Source organism: Curcuma longa, chromosome 11, assembly GCF_044706935.1.
Source record: "Curcuma longa cultivar G26 ecotype Majalengka, Jawa Barat chromosome 11, ITB_CL_G26_1.1, whole genome shotgun sequence".
NCBI classification, from domain to species: Eukaryota; Viridiplantae; Streptophyta; class Magnoliopsida; order Zingiberales; family Zingiberaceae; genus Curcuma; species Curcuma longa.
Window position 1 is genome coordinate 28,726,009 of NC_133871.1, and position 22,264 is coordinate 28,748,272.

General features: G+C 40.2%; 5 protein-coding genes across 5 annotated transcripts; 2 read left to right on the forward strand and 3 right to left on the reverse strand.

Moving 5' to 3' along the window:
- Positions 1–1,261: 1,261 nt before the first annotated feature.
- Positions 1,262–3,595, reverse strand: LOC141840138 (putative serine/threonine-protein kinase At1g01540). The gene is made up of 7 exons (XM_074728041.1): positions 2,934–3,595; positions 2,721–2,825; positions 2,472–2,594; positions 2,210–2,380; positions 1,976–2,105; positions 1,695–1,904; positions 1,262–1,378 (listed from the first exon to the last, which is right to left on the reverse strand). The coding sequence occupies exons 1-7, from the start codon at positions 3,593–3,595 to the stop codon at positions 1,262–1,264; spliced, it is 1,518 nt and encodes a 505-aa protein (XP_074584142.1).
- Positions 3,596–4,077: 482 nt separating this feature from the next.
- On the reverse strand, positions 4,078–5,885 carry LOC141840142 (WAT1-related protein At1g68170-like). Its single transcript, XM_074728043.1, has 7 exons — positions 5,710–5,885; positions 5,523–5,585; positions 5,274–5,390; positions 4,873–5,116; positions 4,622–4,780; positions 4,361–4,512; positions 4,078–4,249 (listed from the first exon to the last, which is right to left on the reverse strand). The coding sequence occupies exons 1-7, from the start codon at positions 5,880–5,882 to the stop codon at positions 4,078–4,080; spliced, it is 1,080 nt and encodes a 359-aa protein (XP_074584144.1). The 5' UTR covers positions 5,883–5,885.
- A 5,552-nt stretch (positions 5,886–11,437) lies between these two features.
- LOC141841766 (U-box domain-containing protein 27-like) lies at positions 11,438–13,040 on the forward strand. Its single transcript, XM_074729961.1, has one exon. It carries the CDS (start codon positions 11,546–11,548, stop codon positions 12,920–12,922), a length of 1,377 nt encoding a protein of 458 aa, XP_074586062.1. The 5' UTR covers positions 11,438–11,545; the 3' UTR covers positions 12,923–13,040.
- Positions 13,041–16,003: 2,963 nt separating this feature from the next.
- Positions 16,004–16,911, forward strand: LOC141836915 (NDR1/HIN1-like protein 3). The gene has a single exon (XM_074724386.1). The coding sequence runs from the start codon at positions 16,060–16,062 to the stop codon at positions 16,738–16,740; it is 681 nt and encodes a 226-aa protein (XP_074580487.1). The 5' UTR covers positions 16,004–16,059; the 3' UTR covers positions 16,741–16,911.
- A 2,548-nt stretch (positions 16,912–19,459) lies between these two features.
- On the reverse strand, positions 19,460–22,054 carry LOC141841825 (protein SMAX1-LIKE 3-like). Its single transcript, XM_074730021.1, has 3 exons — positions 20,892–22,054; positions 20,509–20,731; positions 19,460–20,416 (listed from the first exon to the last, which is right to left on the reverse strand). The coding sequence occupies exons 1-3, from the start codon at positions 22,052–22,054 to the stop codon at positions 19,460–19,462; spliced, it is 2,343 nt and encodes a 780-aa protein (XP_074586122.1).
- Positions 22,055–22,264: the final 210 nt, after the last annotated feature.

Here is a 22,264-nt window from a genome sequence, read left to right on the forward strand (position 1 = left end):
GAAGGGAGGGTCGAATTCTGCGAGGGTTGACTTCGATGTTAAATTGGATTCTGTTTCGGTTAAACCGAACAAATCCACCGGATGTTAAATTGGATTCTGTTTCGGTTAAACCGAACAAATCTATCGATTATTTCGAAAATTTACTTTTTTTTTTTAAATCGCCTATCATAATAAATTAGATTGCGGAGGTCAGTTTAGATTTTTTTTTCAACGGTGGCAGCGACGGCGGAATCCATGGGACGATTTACTTTGTAGATTCGATCAGATCTCAATTTACGGATTTTATTTCCATTTATACTTTTTATCTTTTTATTTTTTTTTCATTTTAAAACTCGAGTTAATTATAGTATAATACTTTTCAATTAATTTAATCAGATCTCAATTTACTTTCCATTTATACTTTTTATCTTTTTATTTTTTTTCCATTTTAAAACTCGAGTTAATTATAGTATAATACTTTTCAATTAATTTAATCAGATCTCAATTTACTTTCCATTTATACTTTTTATCTTTTTATTTTTTTATTTTAAAACTCGAGTTAATTATAGTATAATACTTTTCAATTAATTTAATCACATTTACTATATGATTAATATTTTCTATATTATCAATAATTTTCAAAAATTATATTGTATTATATCAAGAAGTAAAATGATGATGTTCTCGGAGCATAACTGAGTTGGTTACGATGAAGCAAAATTATAAAAATGGATAAAAATTTGAATTTTGATAAAGTTGAGACAATATCCTCCTTTATCATGACCAACTATGAGGATGATTGTGGGGCCCCCTGTATAGAACCGCTGAAGTGGCGGATTTTATTTTTTTTACAAAAAAAGAAGTACGACTTAGAAATTTAGTTCTTTGTATAACACAAAACATTATTCAAATTATTAACACAAATACTCTTTAATTAAATAGTAGTTAATTATAATAAGTATTAAAAGTATTAAAGGTAAATAGTGAGCAAGAGAGAGCTAAAATGCATCAGCACACTCAATCAATAGTGGATTTATCACACAAAACTCAACCACTTGTTATCCTTGTAAGAAGATTACCTCAACACAGGAAACTAAAGAATCTAGATCTTGGACTACAAATTGAACAGTCTTACAAGATCATCATGAGAAACATCAAACATACAGAAACTACGTTTTGGTTAGGTGATACTTTTGGTTCAATAAACAACTTTGTGGAACAAGAAAAAGAAAAAAACTCATTAGATAGCTGCAGCCTCTTTCTTTTTCCCCTCCGAGGCTTTTTAACTTTGGTATTTGATATTACTCTCATAGCCACTGCTATCACCAGATTCAATGGTTTCCTGTAATTTTGATTTCTCCAGATGGGTATCTCTGTGGTTTCGTCCAGTTTTTCGTTCCTGAAAAAATTAGAAACACACTGTGCAACTTGAATGCTGAAGGAGTGATAAGAAAAACAAGAAGCATACTCTACTACTTGAATAAAAGGATGAGTGATTGCTTCTCATATGGTGTTTAGTAAGCAACTACAGTGAGATCACACATGAAGAAACATTTCTTTTAGAGAATAAAATTATTCTAAAACAAACATCTATTGGTTTATTCACACAGGACAATCACATGTTATTTCAGAGGTTAAACAGGTCTAAAACTGCTCTGACAACAAGGAAACAAAACTCAAAACATTCTTCTCCACCATTAATAAAATCAACTTACATCTCGATATGGAAAATCATCAGCTTCAAGCATGTGAATCACATGTCCCATCTTTGGCCTCTTTTGTGAATCAGGATCAATGCACCGAAGTGCCACTAAGAGAGCTCTTTTTAATGCCCTGGAAGTAGGGTTTTCAGCCAATTTAGGATCCAAAATACTTTCAGCTTTACGATTGCTGACCATTACCTTGATCCACTCAATCAAGTTAACCTGCAAAGCTCCAAAATCAGAATAGTAACTGAATATTTGATATGATTCTACTATGATATTCCAACACTAACCTCTGCAGTTGGTCTACTATAGTCGACTGGGTTTCGACCAGATATTATTTCCATAATAAGAACCCCAAAACTGTAAACATCACTCCTCTCATTCAACATGCCAGTGCTAGCATATTCAGGAGACACATAACTACAAAAGTCACACAGAACAGATTGTCAATCTCAAGTCTCGCATCAAAGGCACCACCATTATGTGGGTTGGAAATCAATAAAGCTTTTATAGTTAGAAGTAACCCAAATGTTCCCATCACTCGAGTCGTAACATAGCTCCTCTCTGATCCCAAGAGCTTTGCAAGCCCAAAGTCTGAGACCTTCGGATTCCAATTCTTATCAACCAGAACGTTACTAGACTTAATGTCTCTGTGAACAACCTTTGGTTCTACTCCTTCGTGCAAGTACATTAACCTATACCAGACTCCGTTTCGGTGAATATCAAAACAGGCATTGTGGTGTATGATAAAATAAAAGAGTGTAACAATCAGCATTTCTTGTATACCCTTTTGCTGTTCCAAGAATGATGTTCATGCGTATCTCCCATGTGAGAGGACTGCGAAGTCCTACCTCCCCGTGAAGCCACTGATCCAAGGTTCCATTGTCTACGTATTCATATACTAGAATCCTTTGTTTGTAGACAGAAAAAAGATGAAAATTGAGAGTCAATGCTGTAACTTTTAGGAATTCTTAAGTTGTAAAATCGAAAGAAGAAATTAAGATAGATTCAACAATGAATGAATTGATGTAATACCTATGAGCACCTTCCATACAGTATCCCAGCAATCTCACTAAATTTTTGTGTCGCACGCGGCCAATAGCTTCCACTTCGACCTTGAACTCCCTCTCGGCTTGGCCCCTGTGGATGATGACATTACATTGAGCAAGCTATTCATCAAGCTAAAAGGCGCCGTTTCTGTTTAGAAAATTGGATAAATTTTGGCGTCCATTATTGCTTGTCGGATACCTGTTATTCAGCAAGTTCTTGACAGCGACCTGAGTGCGATCCTCCAGGACTCCGTGGTAGACAATGCCGTAACCACCTTCGCCGATCACATTCTCATCCGCGAAGTTGCCGGTGGCCACTTCGAGCTCCCTGAGAGTGAACCAGTGACCCCAACCCAGATGCGACACCTCAGGCGCCGCGATCGGGGCGTGCCCTAAAACCCGGCCATCCGCGGCGCCTCTTCCACGCTCCGGATAGGAGATCCTGTGCCCTTTCCCCATCTCGATGTGGATCCTCCGGTGCCCGATGGGGCTTTCCTCCTCCAGAGCTGGGGTAAGAAGGGCCTGCCTCTCGATGGAGACCGAAGAGGGGGGATCGGAGTCCGGAAGCGGCTTCTGGAGGATCTCGCCGAGCGAGCGAACGGCGGAGGCGGCGCGGGAATGAGGATCGAGGCGGATTTCCTGGATCTCCTTGGAGACGACAGGGATGCAGGGTGGTCCGTGCGTCGCGGTGGGTCCGGGCTCGCGCTTGGACGCGAGCCAGAGGGAGAGGAGGAAGAGCAGGAGCACGAAGGCGGCGCCGAGGCAGATACCGACGACGACCCACATATGGAGGCCGAAGACGGCGGTGCGCTTGGATAGCTCGTCGTTGAGCAGCGGCGGGCTTCCCAACCTCGACGACATTGATGCAGGGGTGGCTGGCGGTGACCGCAGCGGTGGCCGCAGCGGTGGCGGTGGAAATGAGTGAGCAGAGTGACTCCGAGGAGGTGCTCGTTAATAATTTATGTTTCCTGTTTTAGTTCATGCAGCCATTCGTGCCCTTGGCAGCTGGTTTCACTTATTTAAACAGGACTTATTACCTCGTATTTAATTTTGCTATAATTTGTTCTCAAATTTCCCTTAATTTATAAGTTTCTGATCCACTATATGCGATCCAGATGTCCAGATTAACCTGAACATAAAAATTAAAAATTAAAAATTAAAAATTAAAAAAGAATCTTGGGTTTGACTTCGAGGTGTGTCCAAGTATGCTATTGGATTTGGAGGCTAGATTTGGTCAAACAAGTGAATAACTTCTTGGGACTTCCCCAACACAATTGAAATATAATGAATGTAACAACCTTTTACATAGCTACAGAGGCATAAAGACAAAGAACAAAGAATTGTCATTTCTTCTCTTCTTGGAAATCAGTTGTAGTGTTTGAAGCTGAATCAACAACAATTTCCACAGATGATAAGTCATAATTCTCAGCAGTCTCCATCACCTTGGCTGCCTCTCTCCCTTTCCCCCAGAGCACCACATACAACCCTACCACAATTAGGGCAGACCCTATTACACTGCAAATTAAACCACCACAACAAAAATTTGATCTTTTTTAGTGATATGTATATTGATATCTAAAACTAATTAATATATTTAAGTAAGTCGATCGTCCAAGTACGTAATACCTTCCAAGGTGCAACTTCTCATCCAACAACAGGGAACTCAACAATGCCACAATAACAAGCGTCAAAGGGCTGAACACTGAAGCAAACAGTGGCCCTTTCTTCTTGATGCACCAACTCATCACTGTAACAATCAGTCCTGATGCCACTACACCCTGTATAAAGTATAAACTCATCGTGTCAAACACAAAGACGATTATATATCATCGATCACAGGGTAGTAATCAGTATGTAATTATATAAGACGATCGATTAATTACCTACCGAGTAGGCAACGGCGAGAAACCTGACATCGAATCCCATTTTCCAGATGGACATATTTCTCTCCACACAAAATGCATAAGCAACAGATTGAACAGCTGCCATTAGGCACAGCAGGGCCGTGCTCGAGTAGTGACAAGGATATACTTTGCTAATTTTTGCCTGAAAAAGAAGATTTAACGGCGACGTACGTTTAGCACGATCGAGCTCTAACCGATCGATTTACTAAGTTTTAGCACTGTTTAATGGTTCACCTGAATGATTAACCAAACTGCATAGCTTAGGCAACACATGATGGCCAAGACTGAGCCCCTGACATGATCACTTGAGCCTTGGTTCGCTGCATTGCGATGAGAGTCGAGAAGATCGATCTGTGTTGGCCAAATAGATATGGCTACCCCTTTGTAGAAGGTGAGAAGCATGGCGCCACCGACACCCGTAAGTGTGCCGAAAATCTTGGCTTGTCCAGAGATCGATCTAATTTCCAATCTCTCCAATCTTGCAAATGATTGCCATGATCTTGTTTAGAAGCTAAGATATAATGACAAATTGGATATATATATTCGATTATGTTAAGGAAAAAATTACCTGAATATGATTGCCAAAATAAATGTCATTGCTGGAATAAGATCGATTATGTTAAGGAAAAAATTACCTGAATATGATTGCCAAAATAAATGTCATTGCTGGAATAAGATTACTCATCGCTGAGACGAAGGTTGCGGATGTAAGCCGCATGCATGATAAGTACATGTTTTGGAATAGGGAACCACTGTCATGCAAGTATTAACTACTTTCTATCAGTATTATATTGGGAAGTAGTAGCACTCGTACAAAATCTACAGAGGCAAATTAATTTCTTATACTAGAAGAATACGTACGTATATGAAATTAAAATTATTACCCGAAAACTCCAGAAAAGAAAATTAGCATCAACACCTTCCATGTCATCTTTGGGCGACTCTTCCTGAAAACAAAATAGTATATGTGTGTGTGTATCATTTAGCTTAATTTGGTTCAATAAGCAACATAAATCTATGGGTGCGGCAAGAATAATTAATCGCTCCTTAATTTATCGATAATTAAATTACCTTTCAAAGTAGAAAGCAAGAGGAGCCAAGAAGGCAGTGGCGAAGAGATAGCGGTAGGCTGTCAGGATCCTGCTGTCCATGCCATCGTTCAACGCCAGCTTGTAGAAAATATTCACTCCGGCAAACACCACCTGAACGACCACCATCGCTACCACTGCCTTCGTTCCTTCCATTTCTCTGATCCCCTCCCGTCTGTCGACACCGGACCTTCACGATGACATGAACAAATTAATTAGCTAGAGAGAGAGTCTGTATTTATAGCCGAAGAGGAACAGCCGTGCATGGCAGTGGCACGTACGAGAGAAACAGAGAAAAATGGGAAGGTTCATAAGAGTAGTAGCTACATGGTGTGGTGCGAGCGAGCGAAGCGCTTGCTAGGGATGGGAATTGAACTCACCATCAGACACCAGGGGGCTTGATCTTCGCACGTGTTGGGCGGCTCACACGTGTCTCGGCAGGGCAGCGTCCGCCGTGCCGCCGCGTGGCGACGACCTAATTAAGCCGTTCACCAAAAGATCCACTGCCCAAGTTCGATCTAGGAGAAACGGTGACGTCTTCAGTGACGTACGTTAGAGGGTCAAACTCCAGGTAAGTGGCTATGCGTGATTTCTATTGACTTTTTTAAAACTTAATTTCCTCTGATTTGGAAGTAATTAAATTTCAGAATACTTGTTTACTAATTAATACACACTGGTTTTTACATGAAAAAAATGCATGCATGCTCTTAATTAAAGTCAGTGAATATTATATTTTTGCCATATATTCATCTGAAAATTAACATATTTGAATCAGAGTTTGGAAGTGAGGCTCACCTGCATGCAAGTGGGATCCAACCGTCTGTGTGATCTATCCCATTATAATTTTCTATTAAATTTTCATGTAAAGAATCATTACTCTTTGAATCGTGAGCAAACTGTGTTAATTATGGTGTGTTAATTATGGTGTGATTTGAATGCATGCAGGTGTAGAGTTCGTATTCAATTAAACTACGTGTCACTAATGATGGCCACTAAAGATTGTCGAGTTAGTTCAAGTCAAAGGCATTCATTTATATATATAGTTAAATTTTCCGGCCAGCTTTAACAAAATTAAAGCTTATGTCGTGTCCACTCACTCATCCACTTCATGCGAGCTTCCTCATCACTAGCTTTAATATAATTTTGTGAAAGGTAATCCAACAGGCATGCATCTTTAGAATATTCTTACACTACTACCTTTTAAAAGACTAAGCTGTGTTTACTCTGACAGATTTGTCCTCTGTCACAGTAATTTCCAACCCACGCAAGTGAGGAATTCCTCACTAAGCTGCATGTGTGTGTTTCAGGCACTCACTCCTCCTCTTCACTTAATTTCTTATTCTTTCAACTATTTATGCATGCAATTCTATCGAAAGTTAGACATAGATTACGTAAACCATGGTATAATTATGGCTTATCGAGTTAATTTGCTAATAACTTGTACTTTTCATCAACAATTAATAATGGATTTGACCATTGTTAAACTTAGAGCCAATATTTTATAAATAAATATTTATTCATTTTCTTAATTAAATTTGTGCACCTTTACTCACTGCGAGTTTGTCTCGGAATTAATGTAATTTAATTAACACAAAAATTACTGCTGATTCTTGAAACTTGACACGCATGCATGCCCAACACTTGTGAGCTTTGATATAAATACCATGATGTAGATTTTGGTGACTTGCCATCCACCCAATTTGTATGTGTGACTTCGCATCCACCAATTTGGAATAAATTAAGACCACCACCTGAGTTGGATTTTGATAGATACATGGAATCCAAAAGATCTGAAAGTGAGAATTTTATATATTTTTATTCTTTTGCCCCACATTTTCCTAATTTGATATTATCTTATTATGTATTTATTTAAGGGTAATGATTTGTTGCATAAAAAATTAATATGAAAGACACAAGTATAAAAGTGGGATCCACATGCATGCAAGTGGGACCCAGCCCTTGTGTATTTCATACTAGCATTTCATGCTAGTTTTTCATACAATAAATCATTATCCATCCCAATAAGAAAACTAAATCATCATCCCCATGAAAAAAATAATAGAAAAATAAAAGAGGAAAAGTACAAGCTAGGGTCTCATATACCATGTCCTCCTGCTGTAAATGAATCAAATAAATCAAATGTTCATCAACAAATTTGACATTCGACTTTATAAGAGCTTGTTTATGTTCAATCAATACATACAAGATCAATTAAATAAATAACCTTATATAATTTATTAAACTAAACAAATAAACTTGACCATATAATGCTCAACTCTTTAATATTTATACAGAATATTAATGAATAATGTTCTTGAATAATATTTACAAATCATGTTCATTAATAAAATTCTAATTAACATGCTAAATAAACAAACTTTTAAATTGAACAAACAAATATAAATTATCAAACTCAATAATTAATCAAACAAATTTAAATTAAAAGCTCGATAACATTAAATGAACCAAGCTCAAATAAAACTTGAACCAAGCTTAAACTTATATAAAAAAATAAATCAAACAAAGCTTGAACAATCATTTCAATGACTTGGTTCATTTTAAACTTGACTTAGTTCGGTTACCTATCAAATAAGTTTGAACACCCTAAAACTTGACTCAACTTAGCTTGTTTACCGCCTTACCTCTGATCCGTGCTTATGCCATTGCCAACCTTTTATAGAGGTCTCAAACCCTAACGGATTATTGGATCTTAAGAGTTGTGGATCATCTGCAAGTCATTCCCCAATATATCCTACGAGTAATTGAACTGAATCTGCACTGTATAAACTAGATTTGCTAAGTTGAAAGTGGATTTTATCCCCCAATATCACATCTCCTCTGTAAATTAAACTGAGAAGCAGAGTCGAATCAAATTCATTTTAAAGAGCGTGGGGTGCTCGGATTTGTCAAAGTACAAGAGAGATTGGGGAGACCCAGTCAGGGAGCTAAATGCTGAGTTGAATGGGCTACTGCTGCTAAGTACTCGGGAGTGACTTGAGATGTCAGGTGTGGGAGCAACTCAGCCGTGTGGTATAATAGAATACAGAATTGTGGCAAGCACTCGAGAATCTGATCTGAGTTATTAGCTGGACAGAATCATATGGACCGAATGTACTGACGTGGACCGATCGATACCACCTAGGCTAATCTGGCTGGCTTTGCAGGGATGATGACTGCTCCTTACTTGCAGGCATGTATGTTCTATGGGATTAACAACGACGATCAATAAACCCTAAAGGTTCCTTAATTCCTAAGTTGCTGGAGTGCTTTAGTATTTTACTCTATTAGTTTTGGTTTATATGGGTGTTTTAAATAATTTGATGCATGCATGGCACTTGAGTACGTACGTACGTACGTACGTACTTATACAAGATGGGGAGACTTGACTCTTGTATATACTTTTTAGAATTAAGGATACTTCAATAAGGGAATCAGAGGGATTGGGTTAATTAATGAGGCCCAGATATATATGCAAAATTAATGCCAATATCTTGGTCTGTTCTGCCAGCCCACCCACCTACCCAGAGTCTCTCTTGTTCATTAAAATCCCGTGAAGTGAAGTGAAGTGGCCCTAGTCCTAGACAACATTAATATATATCTTTAATTTCACAGAACATTAAAGCAACATAACTATCACCCAACCAAACAATTTGGACTATTCTGGATGATTATGAAATTCACTAATATAATTAACTATATTGATCACCTGTAAAAATTGAGAATTAACAGAAAGTTATGTTGATCAAAACAGCAACGAATTATATATAGAATAATATATAAAGTGCACATACAATTTATAAATTTCTTATGTTATTACATTTTGTCATCAAGCATGAAACCCCCACAAGGTCAATATCCAAGATGTCCCTAGCTCCCTCTTTAATAAAGAGAAATGAACCCACCCCTCTTTTTCTTTGTTGAACTCGTATTAACACTTATTCTGGACGAAGTAGGCAACTTGTTAACTTTGCATCTATTCCAGATCGATCTACCTTAAACTATATCATAACATGAAGCACGTCATACATTATAGATCACCGAAGACTTTGATGACTGCTAAATTCTATTTTATAGATTCTTCTTCACCATTTTAATATTCTTCTCCCACTTGGTAGTGTTCTACTGTGGAAGCATAACGCGACCAAGTGCCAAAGTCAAAAATATTGACCTGACCTACACAGGCACAGAAATTGTACTCTTCCCCATTCCGTCGTCACTCTACTTGCCGGACCTCCATAATTAGGTTGAATAGGAAACTTATATATATTCTACAAACTCTTATTAATAATTAATTGGAATCCCACGGACTGTATCTCCATGCTTGGAGAAGGAAAAAGACAAAAGCAAAGCAAAACTAGTAATGCACGTCATCACAGTTTAATTTAAACACATCTTTCGGTCGATCCAGTCAACAAGGATCTCTGACCCCGAGCAGATAATGTTGACCTCGGAGACAGATGACTTGAGTCAACCATGGAAAACACTACTTAATAAGAGGAGCTAGCATCGCTACTTTTTTTAATGAATTATTAAGTATCACAATCCAAGACAAACTCCAACTTTGATCTCATCACTGACACTTTTTTAGAGCTGGGATCGGATATGCCTCTACTGCAAACATCCAGCTGGCAGAATTACGTACCCAGGAACAAATTATAACTTAAGGAAGGTTTTTTCCTTTTTTGTTTTTGATGGATGAGGTGACTTGCCTAACAATATCTGTGTAACACTATTAAGCTTTCTTTCTTGTCCAATTAGAAAGTAGATGACAAAGTACAGCCAATCAAGTTAAGTTTTCAGAGAAGAGGTTAATAAAAAACCAAGACTAGATAGTTGTCTTTTGATTTCTATGTTGACACTTAAGCTTCTTAGCTATATGGATATATATAAATGATCACAACTCAATCATATTGCTTGAAGTTTTCATTCTCCAAAGAGTAATCAACAAGAAACATGATTCCTTTCTTTGTAAACGAGACTGACAGTGATAACTATTTTTCTATACATAATTGTTTGGCATAACTTCTTCACAAGGTAGCTACCCATATGTATAAACAGTCCTACCTGAGCACAGTATGATAACCAGAGTATTGAATTGAATATTGAGATCGATTATCATTTTATTATAGGATAATGAATCAGGTCACCTTAAAAAGGTAAGGTTCTCAGATTCTCTTCTGAACCAATTACTCAAAATCCAGTTTAACCAGTTGGTCGGATCTGATTTTAGCAATTAAAACTGTCATCCATATATGTTCCATCCATCTTCAACTTTTGTCGACCTGGCCTCTCGTTCTACTTTAACTTGTGGTCTGGTTCAGTTTGGAAAGATTGCCAGTATTGAGCTTCACTTTCCATCCATTCTTTTTTGGGGTTTAATTCCCCATCCTTTTTCTAATCAAATTAAAGTGCCAAAAAACTGATATCGACATTAACTGTAAGTTTTTCTTCTCTGTAACAGTACATATAAAAGCTAAATGAATTGTCTTAGTAGAGGCACTACCTTGCATATTCTTTTCTAAAAAATTACTTCTTTCTAGTTGTGTAAGGGGATTTAAGCATGTAGAGTCCGTCACGTATTAATATCATAATTGCTTCAATCTCATAAATATGAAATCTAAAAAGGAATTAATCAGCAGGGAAACATTAAAAATGAATAAATTGGCCGAATTAAAAACCTAAAATCTGGTGAGAGCTTGAGTGAGCCCCCACATCCATCCCTTTACGTTGCTTTCCATTCGACTAATCGCCGTTTGACCGTTGAATGATGACGTCGTATCACAGGGTATCTTTCCTTCTCTTGCCGACTTGTTATAAATATGTCAGTACAGAAGAGAAGAGGAAGGTATCAAATCAAATTAAATCAAAATATGGGAAGGAGGAGAGAGAAGGGTGGGAGGTTAGAGGGTCTGGAGGTGAACTTACCGTGCTTCTTCCGCTGCCCGATATCGTTGGAGGTGATGCGGTCACCCGTCAGCTTGTGCACCGGCGTCACATACGACCGCTCCTCCATCCAGAGCTGGTTCGACTCCGGCCACCGGACCTGCCCCGCCACCCGCCTCCCCCTCCCCTCCCCCGTCCACCTCGTCCCCAACCTCACCCTCCGACGCCTCATCCGACTCTGGTCCTCTTCCTCTTCTTGTCCGGCCATCCTCCCCACGACGGCGTCCCCGTCGCATCACCCCGCACCCTCCGTCGATGATTTCCTTCTTCAGCTCCGATCAATCTCCCCCTTCAACCCCCTTCCCCTCCTTCGCCATCTCTCCGCATTCTTTTCTTCCTCTCGCGATTCCGACCAGAACCGCCTCACCTCCTCCCCCTTTTTCGCCCCTGCCCTAGTCTCCTTCCTCACCGACCGCGCCGCCGGACCCGAAGTCCCGCGCTTGGCCATCAAGATCATCGCCTTGGTCCTGGAAATGGACCGTGCCGACGATCGCGGCAGGGAGTCCGCTATCAAGGCCCTCCTCGCCGACCTCGATGGTGCCGTAGCCGCCCTAATAGAAAGCCTCCGGAACGACCAGACGCAAGTAGGATCTGGAATCGATGCCGCGAAGGTTCTCGATGCGATCCTCTCGTCCTCTTCCTGCGACGGGGAAAAAAGGATCTCGATCGTGGAGAACCCAGATTTCTTCCCCGAGCTGATCCGCCTCCTCGTGCCTCGCGACGACGAAGGCTGCGGCGGCGCGGTGAACCCGGAGTCCGCCGACGCCGGGATCCGGTGCTTACTAGCGGCGGCCAAGGGAAGGCGCGCGCGGGCGCGGATGGCGCGGGCCGGGGCGGTGCCGACGCTGACGAGGATTCTGGTCGCCGCCGAGGTGCCAGCCGCAACGGCAGAGCGGGCGCTGCTGGCGATGGAAGCGGCAGCGGGGAGCGGGGAGGGCCGGGCGGCGATCTGCGAAGAGGCGGAATCGTGCGTGGCGGCGGTGATGGGGCGGTTGATGAAAGTGGGGAGGGAGGGGAGGGAGGCGGCGGTGGCGGTGCTGTGGACGGCGTGCGTGGCGGAGGGGGACCGGCGGGCCAGGGAGGCGGTGGCGGGAGCGAAGGGAGGTGCGGCGAAGATACTGATGGTGATGCAAGGGGAGTGCTCACCGGCGACGGCGAGAATGGCGGGCGAACTGCTGAGGATCTTTAAGGTGGACACCAAGGGTTGCTGCGTCGGCTACGACACCAAGACCACCCACATAATGCCTTACTAATGACGCTCTAACTTAATCTTAAGCAAATGTTTTTGCAGATAATTTGGACATAAACAAAATTGTATTTGTAAATCGCACCCAAAAAATGTTATTTATAGACGCGCATACATTAATCTAATTTTGGGATTATGGAAATGGCATAATTTAAAAAAGGTAAATTATTGGTAAAATGTCCAACATATAATTGTCGATGCTATTACTTGCCACTTAATTATACTTCACAATTTTTCGTCTTTGAAATAGCTAAGGAATTAAAATGAAAATATTATAAAATAATTTTAATATAATTGTATTTAAAGTGAAGAGAAAACCGAAGTAATTTTAAAATTTTATTTTAAATTCAAATGAAATTTCTTCTAAAATATTGAAAATTTAGCTATGCATTAAGGGATAAATTTAGAGAAAGAGACTATTTGCTCTTCATTGCATGGAATTACCTAATTTTAGTTGGAAATTTTTAAGTGACTAAAAAATTATAGAGCCACCTCCCTTATTATCATTTTTTAAAATCAAAATCATTCTTTTTTTTAAATATTAACATAACATCTTAATATATTTTCCATTTTAAAAATATATTTATTTCAATATAATTATTATAGTAAATTAAAAAATAAAATTTTGGAATAATTTTGATTAAGTTAATAAAGAATAATTTAATATAATAATGTTATATATATATATATTAATTTTAATAAAGTTAAAATAAATTTATTATATTTATGGTTGTAATTGTTATAAAGATATTAAAATAAGAGTATTTTCGAAATAAACAAATATATTGTAATGTTATTTTAATATTTTTAAAAAAGAAGTATCTTTTTAATGAAAGTGATAATAAGAAGCACCTTTAAACTTAGCTGGGTTAATAATATGAATGGCTAACAAATGACTAATTAGTCTCGATCAGATATGGACATTCCCATCTAAAGTTGCTTTCCTCATGTTCATCTTTCTTGACTACTCCTTTGGAATTCAGAGGAACTCGAAGCTTTTAAAATACTTATGCTTCTTCACTTTTTTGATCACTTTGTCCTTTTTGTCTTGTTCTCGCGATCACTTTTCTTCTGAGTTTTGGAATTTCCAACCTTACAGTGCAAAAAGGAGCTCAATTCTGCCCACTTCCAAAGAAAATTGAAAAAAGATTTTCAAAATTAACTCCTATATTTATTTTTTTAATAATCTGGATATTCAATTCTTAATTTAATTTCTACGTTGGACTTCAACTTCTGATCTTAAAATTCCTCAAATCATCATGATGTTCGAACTGAAATGTAGTTACAAGTGAACTATCGATATTTCGAGACATTTGTTCGGGCCTTCAGAGTGGCTCTGGTGGAGCAGGGTGGTCTGGTTGGCAACTCAGTGACAAATGAGCCTGCTAAGGGGAACGATGTTGAGAATTAATACAACGGGGTTGTGCAGTCCTCGGCCCACCTCGGTCCAACAATTATGTTAACTGAGGCCCAACTAAAGGCTGCAGAGATTAATGAATAAAAAAGTGAATCTGCCGATTTTAATTTCTAAAATATTCATATATTGATTTGAACGTTAATATATATGTATTTTAATATTAATATTTATTATCGTCCCCTCGTTATTTGTAGGTCATACATCTTTGTTATTACCGTTATACCGTAGGATTACGAGTTCCAAGAGTTCACACGACAATTAGTCGACATTATCAAAGATTATCAAAGGAAAACACTACAAAGTACTATTTTTTTGTCTGCAAAAGTAGAATTGATCGTCTTAGCGGCCTCACATGATCGATTCTGCAATTATTGATGAGGAGGTAAATGAAAAAGCTACAGTTGATCACGACGGAGAAAAATATTATCTCGGCTTCATTAATATTTACAATCTTATCCATTTCTACAATTTTGTTCCGTTGTAACCAACTTAGTTATGCTCCAAATGCTACAAAGTACTACTCTTAATATAACATATTAGCTCTAGACAATCAATTGTGACTAAGAAAGAACTTGATTATGATTCAAATAGAGTTAAATTTTATGATATTCAAATTTATTTAATAAAATGGTCAAGTTAAGTGAAATTAAGTGTATTAGACTATTCAATAATTATTCAAGTTTGATTTAGATTTTATTTTGATGAAATTGAATTTGATTCATTTAAATATTATCAAGTTCTTCATTCAAATTTATTTAATTATTTAAAAATTTTATAATTTTATACCTCATTTGATTGGTTATTAAACTCAATAATATAAACATATTTATTTATTTTAATATATATTATTTTATTTATTTACTATATTAATAAAAAAATTTATAAGTAATCAAAATTTTGTTGATAATAATTCATAAATCTTATTCATAAACGTTAACTAATGAATTTATACTTGTTTAAATTTATTTATTTAATTTAATAGATTATTTAAATATATTTTTTAAATTAATTTTTAAATATTAAATGAATATAAGTAAATTCTTATCGAATCAAATATTAAATTTATTTATTCATTTATAATCCTAATTATCACATTAATTAGTCAGATAAAAATCAAATCAAAGATGCCGAATTCCAGAGGAAGACAACAGAGCCGCCTCAAGCACAATGTATACTGGTTTATGTCCCTGTTTTTCTAAACACGCGTGGAGTACGACTTGTTTTTCTAAACACGCGTGGAGTACTGACTTGTTTATCCTTGAGAAAGATCGTATGGTTTTCCAAATATCACAAATTGTAGCTGAGTCATCACAACAAAACCAACTAAATCCAAATTTTTTCAACCCCGTTGCGTCTTTAATTCGACTTTAGCAAAACTTGTCAAAATCAATCACGCAAATATTTTGCACACATTTGTATACAAATCATCTGATTGGATCACCTTCATCAAATCCATCCTTCACTGCGATACAAGTAAAATAATGACCAGGTGCCAAATCTGAGCTACTCCATCAACAAGTCCAAGTCAACGATCGCATGAACTCACCGCGTTCCGATCCGTCCTCTCCCAACGCGCTTGCTTCATGCCATCGTTCGTCTCCTTCTCCCCTCCGGCAACCAAAGTCAAGAACCGCCGCGGTTCTCATCGCCTATAAAAGAAACCCTGCACCATTCACAGCGTAGCCACCTCCTCTGTTCTTCTTCTCTGCTCTGCTTCCGCAATCCCCATGGCGGACGCGAAGCAGCAAGTCCACCTGAACGGTGCCTACTACGGCCCTCCGGTGCCCCCCAGGCAGCGTTCCTTCCGCAGCGTCGGTCGCTCCTCCGGCTGTTGCTGTGGCCCCTGCTGCCTCCTCTGCAACCTCTTCAAGTTCCTCCTCTCCCTCGTCATCGTCCTCGGCGTCGTCGTCCTCGTCCTCTGGCTCGTGTTCCGCCCCAACCAGCCCAAGGCCCGCGTCGACACTGCCTCCCTGGTCCAATTCAACCTCACCGACTCCACCACCCTCCGCTACAACCTCTCCCTCGACCTCACCGTCCGCAACCCCAACCGGCGGCTGTCCTTCTACTACGACCGCCTGGATGCGCGGGCGGAATACGACGGCGACCGGTTCGGCTTCACCAACCTGCCCACCTTCCACCAAGGCCATAAGAACACCACCGTGATCCGGTCGATTCTTTTCGACGGCACGCAGTCGTTTCTCGGGGACTCCATCGGCGAGACCTACCGGAGGGAGAACAGCGAGGGGTTCTACTACATCGACGTCAAGGTGCGCGCCAAGATGAGGGTCAAAGTTTGGATCTTTAAGCTCCGGTACAATCGGCCGCACATCGACTGCACGCTGAAGCTGCCGGTGCCGGGCTCTGGCGGCGCCTTCGAGAGCACCGGCTGTGATGTGCACATCTTCTGATAGATTGCATGCGACCTCTTACACTCCTCCATCCACATATAGATTATACGATATACAGGATCTTATGTTTGTTCATATTGTGATCGATTGCTCTGTATCGATTAGTGTGCCATTTTTTTTCCTCCCTGTGATCTATTATTTGATATATGATTATGCGCCATTGATAGTGATTGCTCGTCGCTATGTTTATATATTTCATCTCCACTCGCCTAATCATCTGAAAAATGGGTAGAATAAATGTTAAGTTTGACTTTTAACATGGATGCTTGCATTATATATGGAATTTAATTAAGGTTGACAATTCAACCATCAGCATCTTTGAACAAATTGATGTAGAAAAAAAATGTATAAATAAAGATATTACTAGGGGCGGCATTTTCTTTTAACATTTGTATTCACATCGTACCTAACCTAATAAATACCTATATAAAATTTAAACAACAAAATCTTTACCTACTCATTTAATTATATTTTTGTCGGTTCTCCCTGGGCATGATTTTATCGGGCCGAAGTAAAAGTAAAAGTAAAACATTAGTGTTTCTCCTCGGTTGGGCCCAAGAGAGTGACTAAAATGAGCGGCCCATTTTGGCCCATTATACAGTTATACAAAACAATTTATATTTATTTCCTGCTGATGCGTCATCGTTGTAGAAAGCGATCGAGCGAAGACTCCATTGCCGAAAGCTCGATTGCTTCCTCTCCCCTTTGTCTCTCTCTTTCTCTCTCTCTCTCATTCTCTCCCTCGCTAACTCCTCCTTTTAGCTTTACATCCATTTGTATTCTCTTTTTGACCACCCTTTGCTTTCCGTTGTTTCTCTCCTTTCCTCTCTGACGGAGCAACGGCAGTAAATTTAAAGCAGCAGCAGCAGCAAGCCCCAAGTGTTCAATTTTCTTGGGCAAAGTATCAAGTAAAGAGAGGCTTCCCGTCTCCTCGGATCCCTCAACACCTCAATCACCTTTGAAATCATGAGATCGATCGATTGCTACATCCTCCCTCTCTCTTACATCTCCATCCATTTATGATTTTATTCCATCGAACGCAATCATGACCTCCATTTGCAGAAAGAAAGAAAGATGGAAAGAAAGAAAGAAAGATTCATTCTTTGGCTTCCCTTACTTCCATGCATATCTGCGTTGAACAGAATTAGGAGAAGAAAGGCATGCATTCAGCGAGGAGGTTAATGGCTTCCCCTTTTATACATCTCAAAGCGCTGCGGCTGCAAAAGATTTTGAGGCGTGGAAACTTTGTCTCTTAATCCATATGATCATCCGCAGAGGCCAATGCCACCTCTTCATCTCTACCTTTTTTCTGATACGTACGTAGAATTAAGTATCTTATTCATATATGCGATTCCAATGCCAAAATATTCACAATCAAGTGCAACAAATATGGCATAGTTCATGCATGTAATATTGTATACTCTTTTATCAGCTTTTCAGTTAAGTTTTTCTCATCCGAATTACTTTTCAAACAAGATATTAATGGGTCGAAGGTGATCAATCAAGCCAATCAAGTATCAGGTGCTGTGCCCACACAATTGCAATCTGGATGATCTCAAAAATCACAAGCACAAAATGGATGATAAAAAGATGACCAAAAAAACCCTACAAAAACCTGATCAGATAAAGAAGTTGGTATTTGGTGTGTGCCTGCAAACAAAGCAGTCATTGGAGACAACAGTCAAAAGTTGATAAGGAAAAGGTGAGAAGAGGAGGCTAGTTATTTAAAGCAGCACCCACTTTGTAATTTGTATATTTTATGCTTGTGTCTTTTTACTCTCCCTGTTCTTGCAGTTGCTTCTGCTTTTTTTGCACAATCCAAGGGAGAGAATCCACTAAAACATTGTTAACTCCTTTCCCCCCATCTCTTATTTCAGCTTTTGAGACCCTCCACTGGATTCTCCCAAAGCCCCTCTCATTTTAAGGCACCTGTCCTGACATAATATCTAAATTTTCATTTCTGAAATCATATATTCACTGTAAACCAAAGATTATTCACACAGGACAGAGCACAAACACCTGTCTGCCTCAATATTATCTTTATCCTAAGATTCCAAATCATTAAGTTTGAGGCCTTAAGGAAATATGTAATCCTTAGTTGCGATAATCTTTTCACCTTCACTAGTTTCCACAGATGAGAATGTCGAGTCGTGTACGGTGTACCCCAAAGTGGATAAAAATGATTCCTCCTCATCATTATGCATGAAAGTAGCTCCTTTTAATAAGTGTTAGTGAAGATGTCGTGCTGCTTTTGCCTTTCAAATTTATCACATCCTTTGAAATGCTTTGCCACTATATTGCTTGCTTGCTTCCTTCCCTGCTTTACATATCTATATCGACAAGTTCCCTATTGATGATTTTGTGTTTGTTTTTCACATTAAGAACATGATTGTTGAAGACATGATGAAAATTATGAAAGAGCATGATTGTTGAAGACATGATCCTTTTAGCTGTTCATTCTTTCAGCAACAAAAGATTCTTTATCTTGTTTTGATATGGAGCTTAATTGATAAGCACAATAAAATACTAGATTGCGAAAAGCACAAGTTAATACTGTCTTTACCATGAATTTGCTAATATCAGAATTCAGACGACAGAATTGTAAGATCATAAGAATGAATATTTGAATTCTAACTGTGTGGATAACAAGCAGCAAATACACATGCTTCACTTCTAAGCATCCTAATTAACCCAGTTGCACCATACAAACTTAACAAAATCAATTGTGTTCAGGCAGTTTAAAAATAATTGTTCTATCAACAAGCTCAGAAATCTCCACACCATCCACATCACCAGGGGCGGAAAGATTCAGATCCAGAACAAAGGGATGGGTATCCTTAGCATCCTTCTCGTCATCAAAATTCAGTCTTGGCTTAGCGGTAGGACTAGAGCATGCACTAGAACTGGTGTGCTCAAAGCTTTCACAAGTCAAGATGATGATAGCATCACTTACACCAATCTCCTCTCCCCTGGACCTCTTAATCCTTCCACTCCCTATTGCATTCATTATACCTTCTTGCATTTTGTAGTCCACTTGCTCCATGTCTTCCATCAAGATGACACTATGAGGATTATCTCTAATTGCTTCAGCAAACCGTTCAAGGTAGCCATGAGGCCCATGACTTGCTTCAGAACTAATCGGAATGAAGTCGGTGTAAGAACCAAAGACTAGTCTAGCTAGCTCCATGGCAATCTTCACTTTGCCTTCGAAATCGCTACCTTGGAAGAGCAGCCATGTCTCTTGCTTTGCCTCCGCCGGTTCTGATTGCTCCTTCCTTCTTCGCATGCCAGACCTGCATTGAAGAATGGTGCTTGCTATGTCAGAGATGATGTGCTTCTGCCACGGGACTTGCTCCTCCAATGCACTACATAACGTCTTAAGATTCTCAGCACTCAGCTCCTTGAACTTTGGGGCGTGTTCAATTACTTCCATGGAGTCACTAGAGGAGCTCATGTTAACACACAGTTTCTCATTATTGATAGCTGTCATTAGATCCTGATCATGGTCCTTGTGAGTAGCTCGACTCATCCAGAAATTGAACTCATGGCAGGAATCTTTTTCCTTTCCTTGGATGGAAGAAGATGGAGAACTCCAAGAGAAATTGAGTGTTTTCTTTGGTTGGTTTGAATTGCTTGAGGTGCTCCACTTGCATAGATCAGCAAGCTTAGGAGTATCCTGAGAAATTGAAAGGCGATTGATCATAAATTGATATGAAGTGTTTTAGTTAGTTAAAATATGAAAGGAACATATATATGAGGCATGCATACTGTAGTATCAGCTGATGATATGCCTCCTTTTTCAAGCTTTTGAAGCCATGAAGGTAAACAGGTTGAGGGTCTTGGGCCATCATTAGCCCTAGTTCTTTGAGGCTCTTTAACCATGTTGCACCAATCAGAAGAGTCAAAGCTCTTGTTCCTCTCTCGAACTTCTAGTTGCCAGGATGGTTCCACACCGAGACCCTGTCCTCGGACATGCCTGTCAACTCCAATGCTAGAAAGACAAGTAGATATCAATCAGGTATTTCCACAAGCCAAATAGAAGAAAGGAAATCTTTTTGAAGTTTACATCAACTAGTGACCTATTACATCAATCACCCAATCAAAGGTCAAAATCCACTTCAAAATGGAGTTTGAGACAATGTAGCTTGTACCTGTCAACGCTGAGGCTCAAGTCCAAGCCTCCACCGGGAACAAACAATGGCTCAACATCAAGAACTCCTAAAGAACGAAGCCAGGAGATGGAACTCCGATAAGTGTGGGATGTTGCTATTCCCACAACCCAAATCTTGCCACCGTCAACACCATGAGAGAGCAATCTTCCAAGCTCCATGACTGCGTGCTCCATGGAGGAACGTAAGCTCCCTTCTTTGTGATCACCACAATCATCAATTTTGAACCCAGTGAGATCTCCCAAGTAGATTACGCTGCTCCTTCCCTTCACGAGGTTACTAAGTTCCTTAGTCTTCTCTTCCACCTCTAGTCTGGAAGAGCGCTCGAAAGAAGAGAGTGAGAGGCTTGTGAGTTGGAGGCTCCGCAGAGTTTGAGGGACGTCGCCGCTCACGGCCCTCTCCATGATCCTTCTCATTACGGATTCGCAGGTGGCTAAATTTTCCGCGACTAGCACGAAGCCGCTCTGTTTATTGGCTCTCGCCAGCGAATCCATGACGCCGTCGACGTCGTCCTCTCGCGCTCGAGCAGCGTACTCTAAAGACCTTGTTTTCTTGCGTAACGGCGAGAGAGCGTAGGAGTCTTCGGTAGTGGGAGACATGGATTGCTCAACATTGCACTTGACTTGGGTGCTGGAGAACCCGGCCTCCCGCATGACTCTGCTCACACTGGGGTCATCCAAGATGGAGAGGACCAGCTGGTGGAGCTCGATCTTGACGACGAGCAGCGGCTGCTGTTGGGCCTCCACGGAGCCGCGGCGCTGGTGGGCCTGGGCGCGCTTGAAGGCGGCGACCAGGGCGTTGGAGAGGCCCGGGGGGCGTTGGAAATGGTGGTGGTGGTGGCTGTAGGGGCCGAGGAGAGAACAGGAGGAAGAGGAAGGGGAGGCAGCGGCGGCGGCGGCGGGGAGGCGGTTGAGGGAGACGTTGAAGCAGAGTTCGAGGGCCTTGCAGCGAAGTGGGTGGGAGTGGGAGCGTAGGCAGGCAGCGCGGAAGAGGCTGCCGGCGCCGGAAGAGGAGAGCATAATACTAGCGACGTGGAGCGGGGTGACCTGCGCATGGCCGCGCTGCTGCGCCAACCCGACGGCTTGTCCCACCACGCTCGCCGCCTCCGGGCTCAGCGATTGTTGCACCGTGCTGCCTCCTCTCATTCTTCTACGTCAAATTAATTCTTCTTCTTCTCGATCGTGGTCAAAGAAGAATCATATGTTTCATATATATATATATGAAGGATTAATGGCGGATAGATTGTGGAGGGAATGAATAAGATTGTCGAGGCAGTGGAGGAAGTGAGGACTTTGTAGAGGTGCTTTAAGCTTCAGCTGAGCTGCGAACATCTGGATATCAGTGAGGAAGCCGCG

Excerpts from the sequence above, each read along its gene's own strand:
- LOC141840138 (XM_074728041.1), bottom strand. The coding sequence starts at position 3,595 with ATGTCGTCGAGGTTGGGAAGCCCGCCGCTGCTCAACGACGAGCTATCC. Across the intron at positions 2,106-2,209 it reads CGAGTGATGGGAACATTTGG|TTATGTGTCTCCTGAATATG; the intron begins GTTACTTCTAAC and ends TGACTTTTGTAG. Across the intron at positions 1,379-1,694 it reads ATGATTTTCCATATCGAGAT|GAACGAAAAACTGGACGAAA; the intron begins GTAAGTTGATTT and ends TAATTTTTTCAG.
- LOC141836915 (XM_074724386.1), top strand. The coding sequence starts at position 16,060 with ATGGCGGACGCGAAGCAGCAAGTCCACCTGAACGGTGCCTACTACGGC.
- LOC141841825 (XM_074730021.1), bottom strand. The coding sequence starts at position 22,054 with ATGAGAGGAGGCAGCACGGTGCAACAATCGCTGAGCCCGGAGGCGGCG. Across the intron at positions 20,732-20,891 it reads TTGAGCCTCAGCGTTGACAG|CATTGGAGTTGACAGGCATG; the intron begins GTACAAGCTACA and ends TTGTCTTTCTAG. Across the intron at positions 20,417-20,508 it reads TATCATCAGCTGATACTACA|GATACTCCTAAGCTTGCTGA; the intron begins GTATGCATGCCT and ends TCAATTTCTCAG.
- LOC141840142 (XM_074728043.1), bottom strand. The coding sequence starts at position 5,882 with ATGGAAGGAACGAAGGCAGTGGTAGCGATGGTGGTCGTTCAGGTGGTG. Across the intron at positions 4,781-4,872 it reads CAGTTTGGTTAATCATTCAG|GCAAAAATTAGCAAAGTATA; the intron begins GTGAACCATTAA and ends CTTCTTTTTCAG. Across the intron at positions 4,513-4,621 it reads TTCTCGCCGTTGCCTACTCG|GGTGTAGTGGCATCAGGACT; the intron begins GTAGGTAATTAA and ends TACTTTATACAG.
- LOC141841766 (XM_074729961.1), top strand. The coding sequence starts at position 11,546 with ATGTCAGTACAGAAGAGAAGAGGAAGGTATCAAATCAAATTAAATCAA.